The 10,769-nt window shown below is 40.4% G+C and overlaps 1 protein-coding gene across 1 annotated transcript in view; it reads right to left on the bottom strand.

Annotated features, from left to right (window-relative positions):
• Positions 1-1,016: 1,016 nt before the first annotated feature.
• Positions 1,017-10,769, bottom strand: part of LOC131239792 (AT-hook motif nuclear-localized protein 14-like) — a 49,821-nt gene continuing 40,068 nt past the window's right edge. Inside the window, exons 3-6 of the mRNA XM_058237658.1 lie at positions 8,525-8,656; positions 6,406-6,567; positions 6,076-6,322; positions 1,017-1,499 (exon numbers count right to left, since the gene is read on the bottom strand). Of these exons, the coding sequence (XP_058093641.1) occupies positions 1,432-1,499; positions 6,076-6,322; positions 6,406-6,567; positions 8,525-8,656 (609 nt within the window). The 3' untranslated portion in view covers positions 1,017-1,431. The remainder of the gene's footprint in view (positions 1,500-6,075; positions 6,323-6,405; positions 6,568-8,524; positions 8,657-10,769) is intronic.

Below are 10,769 nucleotides of genomic sequence, written 5' to 3'. Positions count from 1 at the left end.
ACCCTTGGTTTGGCATCAGGATATGTAGAGAGAAATCAGCAACAAGTGGTACATCGCCCACAAATCAAGCTAGCAGTCTGGCAATAGATGGTTCACGAGACAAGGCAAAAATCTATAATAATAATAACAACAACAACAGCCAACAACGAGGTCTCCTAGAATACATCCCAATCCCGGCATACTGCAATAATATATGTAAGCAATCAAGCCTTCAAATCTTCCAATAACTGTGACCTCTTTATACCATGTCTCATTTTGTATAGTGGATTGGCAACAAATAAAAGCTCTCAGTTGTATTATTTCAAAACTTTGATAACCTGCCTCTTTTGCTTTGAATATGGACGATCACCATAACCTGTGTAGAATCAAAGGATCGAAATATCCAATCTGAGAGTTTTTTTTTCCAGAATCCCTATCCAAGGTCACATAAACAGTTTGGGTTATTGAAAGAAAAAAATAAAATAAAATCCAGCATATATAGTCAGTCACAACGTATCTTATTGCAATGTCAGGATGCATTCTAAGAAACTTCTTTGTCAACAGACAAACTCAGAACTAGGAATGTCAATTCAAAGCAATTTAATGGCAGCCCACCAAATCAACAGTCATGACTCATGACCAGCATTAGATTCATAAATTCGCAAGGAAATTTATGTACAGAATGTAGATGCAATCTTTACCAAGCAATCACAGAGCACCGTGGTGATTGTTTGCCAGGTAGCAACTCATCAGGCACATGTACCCTTCAACCCATATGGTCTAAATTGGGCACACACAAAAGCACTACTACTTCGATTGGCCAATTTTCTTTTAACAGCCCATTTGGTGACCGCTAATTGTAGATTCATGTTTACCTGACTGGTCTATTTTTCTTTTCAATGGGCCCATTATTTGAAGTAATCATCCACCACAAGTACAGCAATGAGTTGATACCTTCTAATACACAACATTACAATCTGCTCCATTTGTACAGTGGAGCAGTATTTCACCTTTATATTTGCTTCACAACTGCCCTCTGACCAATAATAAAAGCATTGTACTTTCTTTCATTTTTGTACTATTTGATGTGTTAAAGAATAGTGATGTATGCGAAACAGCGACAGGAGAGTTTTTGGCATGAAAATGGCAGCAGAAATAACAAAACATGCGATCTTATATATGGGTAGTGATGATTAGTGAATAGGTGCACCATCAGCCCCACCGACAATCGATCTGCTTACAGACTCAAGGGAATGTGGCTTTTTACATGGGATTTTCAACAGTAAAATTTCATGAGCCACTACCCAACCTGGGTCGAGCAAGCAAGCCATGTTAAACAGGAAAAAAAAAAGGTGCAAACCTGTACAGAATGTTATGTTGTGCGCTCACATGGGAGAGTCATGCATCCAGTGCTCTCAAAAAAGTAGACACTACATCAGCACTTCATAAATCTCAATCTCGAATGTCGTCATCATCCCCCTCTTCAGGGGATTGGCATGCTCCACCCCCATCTCTTCTTCCTGCAAAATGAAGCTTTGCTAAATTCAAATGATGATGATGATGAACAAATAAAGAGAAAGAAAGGGAAGCTTCACTAGATTCTAACGGAAGTCAGAAAAGAAAGCTTCAGTGGAGTCTATGGAAGTGTCACATACTCGCCCCCTTGTTTGAACATGTACACGGAGATGAGAATGAAATTGTCAATGTATCAGCAAAGACATTTCGAGAGATGTTGTGTTTCATGTACTTGTGCTTTGTGATGCAGGACATGAAATTTAAAGATGATATGCAAGATTTTAGGCTTAGATCATACTAATTTAGAAACAATAACCTAAAAATTCCACATCCCACACAAAAGTCCAAACATTCAATTAAGGGAAATCTATGCGGGTCCAGGCCTACACATGATAGGGCTGGATCAATAAAATTTATGAACCAAACGATGCTCAAAGATAAGAAATAATCATCCACACATGCATAGTAATCAGCCCCTAATCCAAGGGATTTACCAATTTCAATTCAGGGAATCCTAGGGTGAGAATAGGGATAGAATTTGGAGATTTAGGACCCTCTAGGGTTAGGGTTTATGAACAACAAATATGAGAGAGTAAGAGAGAGGGAACCCTGAACCAGAAGACAACTATCACGCGCGGACCACGAGTGGGACCTAACACACGTGCGCTGGTAATCGGCCGCACGTGTGTGGGGCCCACATACCCAAAAATCGTCTCCTTGGGGTTGGTCGGCTAGGCTTGGGCTTCAAAACCATCAAATTTCACGTCGATCCGAGCTACGGCCTGGGCGTGGTGCTCCGTCGAAGTTTCAGCCCTCCTGCAGGGCCAGATTCTACAAATCTGTTGAAGAGAGGGAATTTCATGCAATAAGGGACAGATTTGTAGTGCAGATGATTATGGGAGATGAGAAGGGTGGATGGTATAAGACGGGTAATAGAGATGGTGATGGATGAAGGTGAATCGGGATAGATGTGACTTCGCACCACGGTAATTAACCCTTCAAAGAAGGGAGGGCTTCGCACCCAATTAAGCTTCACAACACAGAGTAGGAAAACGCATAATTTTTATTAATCTTCAATGAATCAAAAGAACTACGAGGGGTGCCTATTTATAGGAAAACCCTATACCCCAAAACTCGCACTATCTGCGCAACCTATTACTTGGCAATAAAGTAAACTAAAATAAAAACCAAACAAAGAAATCTAAAGCGTTCATGATGTTCTAAATAATAACAATAAGCAAAACCTAAAATATGAAATCAATCCGATTAATGGGATACGATCATGAGATCCCATGGTGGGCTTTTCTTGATTGTCGGGCCCACTCTTTTGAATCAAAACTGTCTCCTAACTAAGATGCCCTCCCTGGACGTCGTCATCGATCCAGATCGACGGTGGGATCCTCCTTCTGGCGTAGCTGCATAGGGGACGGCATGCATGCGCGTGATGTCCCCATCAATTCTCCCTGACTGTGAAGATTTCGCCACTGGCGAAATAAAACTCTCGAACCGCTCCAGGATGTCAGCATCAAGTCTCTGAAGCTCCTCCTCAATGAGCCACGTGTTGTCTGAAGCTGGGCGTGACTTCCATTTAACCAGGTACTTCTAAAACCTGTCATCCGACATTGAAGCCATCTGATGGTCCATGATATCCTCTATTTCTTCTCTGGGTGTGTGAATATTAGGTATGAGAGGCAGAGACTGGGAAGAAAGGTCAGGAAGAATAAGTATGGGAGGTAGAAGCTGAGAAAATGAGTTGGAACGGGTAGGTATGCGAGGTAGAGGCTGGGTAAATGGGTCGGGACGAGTAGGTATAGGACATAGAGGCTGAGAAAATGGATTTGGAAGGGTAGGTATGGGAGGTAGAGGCTGGGAAGAAAGGTCAGGAAGAGTAGGTATAGGAAGTAGAGGCTGGGAAAATGGGTAGGGAAGGAGCCATGGTTCAAGGGATAAATATGGGGAATCATGATGGGTGGGCGAAGGGCCGGACAAAGTATCAATGGTCCCTTGAAAAGTAACTATATCCTCCACATCGAATATGAAACTAATTCCCATGAAAGGTGGAAGATCTACCTCATAAACATTGAGACCGTTTCATTTTATAATTTTGAAGGGTTCACTACTATGCGCATGTAACTTACGAATGGCCCCCGGAGGGTACTGCTCGGGCCTGATGCGGACCATCACAGAGTCCCCAATATTAAATTCTTTGAAATGTTTATGCTGGTTTGCAGAAAATTTGTAATGTTCATTACTAGTAGTGATCTTCTGTCTGATTTCTTGTTCCATGTTTAGTGTAGGGTGCAAACCAAAATTCAGCAATATAGTTGTCAAAATATAAGAAGAAACAACCTAGTTTCTATAAACGAAAAAGGAAAGTTTCTAAAAACAAATTATGAAAGTTTCTAAAAAAAAATAAATTAGGAAAGTTTCTAAAAAAGCAACTTAGTTTCTAAAAACGAAAAAAAGGAATTTTTCTAAAAACAAATTAGGAAAGTTTCTACATTAAAAAAAAAAAAAAACAATCTAGTTCCTAAAAAAAGAAAAAGGAGAGTTGTTTAAAAATAGAAAGTTAGTTTTTAAAAAGAAAAGGAAAGTAAACTAGTTTCTAAAAAGATAAAGGAAAGAAAATTAGTTTCTAAAAACAAATTAAGAAAGTTTCTAAAACTTTAGTTTCTAAAAACAGAAAAGGAAAGTTTCTAAACCCAGAAATAGAAAGCTAAGTTAATTTCTAAAATAATTCCAATAAGGGGATAACATAAAATTTCAGCAGCTTATGTCAGAGTTTATGGACCTCTAAACAATCATATATGATGAGAATTGATGCGTAATGAAAATAAACAACTAAACCCTAAACATGTAATGCATTCCTCTATAAAAATCCTAAGCTTTGATACCAAATTTGATGCAGGACATGAAATTTAAAGATGATATGCAAGATTTCAGGCTTAGATCATACTAATTCAGAAACAATAACCTAAAAAATTCCACATCCCACACAAAAGTCTAAACATTCAATTAAGGGGAATCTATGCGAGTCCGGGCCTACACATGATAGGGTTGGATCAATAAAATTTATGAACCAAATGATGCTCAAAGATAAGAAATAATCATCCACACATGCATAATAATCAGCCCCTAATCCAAGGGATTTACCAATTTCAATTCAGGGAATCCTAGGGTGAGAATAGGGATAGAATTTGGGGATTTAGGACCATCTAGGGTTAGGGTTTATGAAAAACAAATATGAGAGAGTAAAGGAGAGGGAACCCTGAACCAGAAGACAGCTGTCATGTGCGGACCACAAGTGAGACTTGACGCACGTGCACGTGCACTGGTAATCAACCGCACGTGTGTGGGGCCCACGTACCCAAAAATCGTCTCCTTGGGGATTTAGGACCATCTAGGGTTAGGGTTTATGAAAAACAAATATGAGAGAGTAAAGGAGAGGGAACCCTGAACCAGAAGACAGCTGTCATGTGCGGACCACAAGTGAGACTTGACGCACGTGCACGTGCACTGGTAATCAACCGCACGTGTGTGGGGCCCACGTACCCAAAAATCGTCTCCTTGGGGTTGGTAGGCCAGGCTTGGGATTCAAAACCCCCAAATTTCATGTCGATCTGAGCTACAGCCTAGGCGTAGTGTTCCATTGAAGTTTTAGCCCTCCTACAAGGACAGATTCTGCAAATCTGTTGAAGAGAGGGAATTTGATGTAATAAGGGACAGATTTGTAGCGCAAATAATTATGGGAGATGAGAAGGGTGGATGGTATAAGACGGGTAATAGAGATGGCGATGGATGGAGGTGAATCGGGATAGATGTGGTTTTGCACCACGGTAGTCAACCCTTCGAAGAAGGGAAGGCTTCGCACCCAATTAGGCTTCACAATTCATAGAGTAGGAAAACGCAAAAATTTTATTAATCTTCAATGAATCAAAAGAACTACAAGGGTGCCTATTTATAGGAAAACACTATACCCCAAAACTCGCACTATGTGCGCAATCTATTACTTAGCGATGAAGTAAACTAAAATAAAAACCAAACAAAGAAATCTAAAGCGTTCATGATGTTCAAAATAATAACAATAAGCAAAACCTAAAATATGAAATCAATCCAATTAGTAGGCTACGATCATGAGATCTCATGGTAGGCTTTTCTTGATTGTCGGGCCCACTCTTTTGAATCAAAACTTTGTCTCCTAACTAGGAGGCCCTCCCCGGACGTCGTCATCGATTCAGATTGACGGTGGAGTCCTCCTTCTGGCGTACATGCATAGGGGGCGGCGTGCGTGCGCGTGATGTCCCCATCACTTTGCTTAATAAAACTGTTTTTATTCACAACAGAAAAGAGGGGGGGGGGGGGGTAACAGTTGCTTTCCAAAGCAAATTCCAGTTGGCAATCAAGTGCTTGTGCCCGATAGAACAAAAATGGCATCGACAGAAACAGTAGTCAGTCTACTTTGGAAGAGGCAGCAATGCATGAAATGATTAGCAAGGAAAAGAAAACGGTTTGCACATCTTGCAACTTGAAATGAACGTAATTCAAAAAAAGAAAAGAGAGAGAGAAGAGAGAGAAACACACCTGTCAATTCAATATCAATGTTGCTTCTATGCATAGGATGCATTGCTCGAGACTGAAACATGAAGCCGCTTCCCCCAATATTTCGATGCTCATCATTTACTCTGATTGAGCTTCTTCCTGATGAATCTGAGAAGGGTCTGAAGCTGATAGGTGATACAGTTGCCCCAAGTACAGGAACAGGAGCCTCTGCTCTTATGACAGGACTAGAATCCTTATTGCCATCAATCACAAATGAACTAGCAATTACCTGAGGCAATCACATGAAATAAGACTTCTCATGCAAAAGGACCAATAGCAAGTCCAAAAATATATTCCAAATAGCAAAAATACCTGCACAGGACCTGCAGCTTTTAGAGGCCCTCCTACCCCACCCCCAACAATGCGCCCATCTGCACCTGACAGGCATACACTCAGCCCGCCAGTTCTCGAAGATGCTCCTCCAATTTCAGTATGCAGGTAAGATCCAGACAGTGAAAGAATCTCAAATCGTCCCTGGAATGAGAAGTGTAAAAAGTTCTGAAATCATTAATGGTGATATAAACAAATAATATAATGATGGTAAACAGTGGGAACTTTACATGACAAAAGCCACCATTAGTTAAGATGAATCATGCCTTCTGATCTCAAGGATCTAACCAGTGCACTGAAGTCATCTTCACAGAGAGAGAGAGAGAGCACAAACTTTTACATGACAAAAGCCACCATCGGTTAAGATTAATCACTTCTTCTAATCACAAGGATACAACATGGGAAATGTAGTCATCTCTACACGTGCGCCCACACAAACACACGCACGCATGCATGTGCGCACACACAGAGGTCTCAAGTCCTACCAATTGGGCTATGTTATGGTTCACCCAGTGGATAACTTCCAATTTTTTCCATGTGCATGCGACGTCCAACCTGTCCAATAGGTTGGCCACATCATAAGGATCACCTTGAGCAAAAAACCAGCTGCATCCACTTATCGAGTAGACCGCAGTTACACTTTTCTATTCATCAATAGCTAGACATTGTTTTCTATGGTGTGGCCCACCTGCTGAGTGGGTATGGCTGGGGCCCCTACTCGTGACTCAGTGGTAGACTCACAAGGGTTTCAACACACAGGTCATGGGTTCGAGAACCCACTGTGGTGTGTGTGGGTGTGAGAGTGCGTGTGCGTGTGTAAAACAAATGAGTGGATATGGCCAGATTTTCCACTAGGTGATCCTCATGGTGGGACCAACCTATTCGAAGGGTTAGATGTTGCATGGACTTGACAGGTTGGAGGTTATCCGCTAGGTGGACAGTAACTTGCAGTCCAACCAGTTGGACTTGAGACCTCATATCTGACTTCAATATGTGAGGAAGAATAAAGTACCCAATAAATTACATACTAGGTTAAAATTTAAATCTGAAAATGCATGAATAGAAGTTAGATGATTAAAGCTAGAGAAAAAAACAGAAAGAGCAAGACTAGGTGACCGAGGAAAAACATAAATCCCACAACCAGCACTCGACATAAAGCATACATTACCCCACAGCCAATCCAAACACACTTCTTGCAACATATTTACAAAATGCATCCCTAAAAGCCTTCAAGGTCAAGCATGAAGATTGAAAGTCAAGGTCCTGTAATATAGAGAAAGTGACACCATATGATCCAAAGCTTGCTACAGAACTGAGATAAGTAGAATCCCGTCATGTGCAATATCAAAATGACTGTTCTGTGAAAAAAATAAAATCTGCTGAAACTATATTATTTTGTACGTTGTGAATGGGTTTGCTATGCTAGTCATTTTATTTTTTATTTTTCGACTTAATGACCTTCTAGAATGAGAGATAGCCATGTCATTCATTTTCCCAAATTACCAATTTCTCCAAGAACTCCAAAAGACTCCAACATGTAGTTTCTTTGGTTACTGACAAATGACAAGTATGAGCCTCTTGACTAACACAACAGCTCCAGTTAGGAACAAGCGTTCAAAATTGTGATTCATAGAGAATGGAGAGGAGGCATGATGTAAATGTACCTATCAAGGTCCAATGGTTGGACCATAGAACCCTTAATTCATGAATCATGCCTCATGTACAGGACGCCTCCGAAGAGGTATGTATGCCAAGAGGCACCAGAGACTGCACAGACATGCTCACGTCTGACCACCTACCTGCATAGGCACATGGCAGTTGAACACAAGCAGGAACACACACAACATAATATGTGGCAAACCATCTGTGGCACAGCAAACATCCTTAACAGAGTATAAAACATCAGCAGCATATCAAGAGGGACAAGGGACAACCAGCAACTGTAAAGAAAAACAAGATCAGCACTGGCAAAGGAAAAGAAGTAGGAGGAATCTTTTAAGCTTGCTGAGGATTTATTTCTCTATTTAAACCTCTTGCTCAGCTTCAAAACTTCTCAGCAAACAAAAGCATGAGTACAAGAATGATTTTGGAAGGTATGTACCTCATATGACACATTGCCCCCCAACATTGCCGGCTGGCGGAGAGATGCATTAGATATTGAACCAGATGCTGATAGAATACAAACTGCACGTTTGCGTTGTTGCATGAACGACATAATCTTCTGCGCCACATCCTATTGAATGAATGCCAAAATATTAGGAAGTAATATGAGACAAAAAGGTACATGCATCACAAAACTAGAATCTTTCATGCCACCAGAGTAAGAAACGTGAAAGGGTATAGAATAAAAAAAAAAATAGGACATGAAACAGAATGACGTGATGGACTTCAATGATACAACAAACAGTACAAGAAAATGAGATATATCTAAAACTCACGATGGCAAAATGTGAACAGAAAATTGAAGTCAATTGCATGAAAAGATTCTATCTTATTCAAGAATGACTTTCAAAGTTAGTTCCTTGTGGAACATATTTGGGCTTTTGAACATGCTAATAGTAATGGCTGTAATGGCCGTTACGTAACGGTAACAGTCATAACTGTTACGCGTTACGGGGTCGAAACGGCCATTACATTAAAAAAACAGGCCATAAGGCCTTGTAATGGTCACGTAACGGTCTGTAACGGCCCTATAACGGATCGTAATGGCCCTGTAACGGTCCCCTAACAGTCCTGTAACAGTTTTTTCATAAAATAAAAAAGGGCTGTAACGGCCGTTGCGGCCTGTATCATAACGGTAATGGTGGTGGCCATTACGGCCACCGTTACCGTTTTGGAACACCTACTGTAAAACTGTCCCTGTAACAGGGACTAGCAGAAAACATTTTTAAGACAGTCATAATGTGTTTCAATCAGAGTTGAAACATGTTTCAACTTCTTTTGAAAAAAGGTCTGTATCTAGGAAAGAAATGGTTCTATATGCTAGAATGGTTTATTTCAATGCTGAAAATCATTTTGACCTAAAACTAATTCTTCATCATCATATGATAGAATGGGTATCTTTGAATGCCAATACTAAGTTTTGACTAAAAAATTGCCGTCACTGTTGCTGCCTAAAAAATTGTTGCAACTGTTGCTGCCACATTGGTGTCATCGTCATCGTCATCACCAGCCTCATCATCATCTAGCGCCATCGTCATCGTAGTACTAGTAGCTTATCCCAGCTACCTGGCGTCAGCACTACAAATCGTGTATCGCCCATCTAGGGCCCAATCTTCAGTAAGTGAAAAGCCCACCATATATATTCTCATTCTTTTAGGTCTTCCTCTTATCCTCCTTTCAGGCCCTTCAACCCTAGAAAGAGGTTTGCTTCCTTACGATGGCTGTCTCCAATTTTCTTAGCGCATGGCAAAACCATCTCAATTGACTCTCAATCATTTTCTCCAATTAGGACCTACCCCCAGGTTGCTTCAAATGACTTCAGTCTTAATTCTATCCTTCTAGTCTTCCCACATCCATCTCACAACATCCTCATCTCTGCAACTTTCACCCCCCATCCATGTTGCCTGTTAATTCCCCAATGTTCTGCCCCACGTAGGATAGCCAGCTTAGTTATCTGTCTTATAAAGTTTTACCCTAAGTTTCATTTGTATGTTGTGATTCGTGTTCATAGTAACGGTATCCTTACACATATTGTTGACAGGGGATATGGATACATGTACCGATATCGTTGATGCCATGTAATGTATTGTTGACTGAGGGAAACATTGATAAAACAGGGGGGGGGGGGGGGAGGTGAAATTTTTTAGCAAAACTTCAAGAGATGCTAAAATACACATTTTTTACATTAGGAATCCAAAATTTGCAAAAACAAACCATACGTAATAAATTTCCATTTAATAGGGGCTCTTACCGTAAAAAATCGGTGCAATAGTAACCAAAATGAGTTCTTTTCATACCAATAATATCATTAAGAACACAATAATCACCTAAAGCTGTTTTTAGATCAAAGAAAAAACCATACATCCATGCATCCATACATACATACATCTACATCCACGCATACATACATACATTAATACATCCATCCATCCATGCATGCATGCATACACTGATACATCCATGCATGCATGCATAAACACATCCATCCATACATGTCTATCCATCCATACATACATACATTAATAAATCAATCAATCCACCCATGCTACATAAACTAATACTTCCATCCATCCATGCATACATACACTGACACATCTATCCATCCATGCATACATGCATATACACATACATGATTCATCCATCCATCCATCCAACCATCCACACACACACACACACACACACAC

The sequence above is a fragment of the Magnolia sinica genome, chromosome 3, assembly GCF_029962835.1.
Source record: "Magnolia sinica isolate HGM2019 chromosome 3, MsV1, whole genome shotgun sequence".
NCBI classification, from domain to species: domain Eukaryota; kingdom Viridiplantae; phylum Streptophyta; class Magnoliopsida; order Magnoliales; family Magnoliaceae; genus Magnolia; species Magnolia sinica.
Note: the sequence above shows the minus strand (reverse complement) of the source record. Positions and strands in the feature narration are given on the sequence as shown.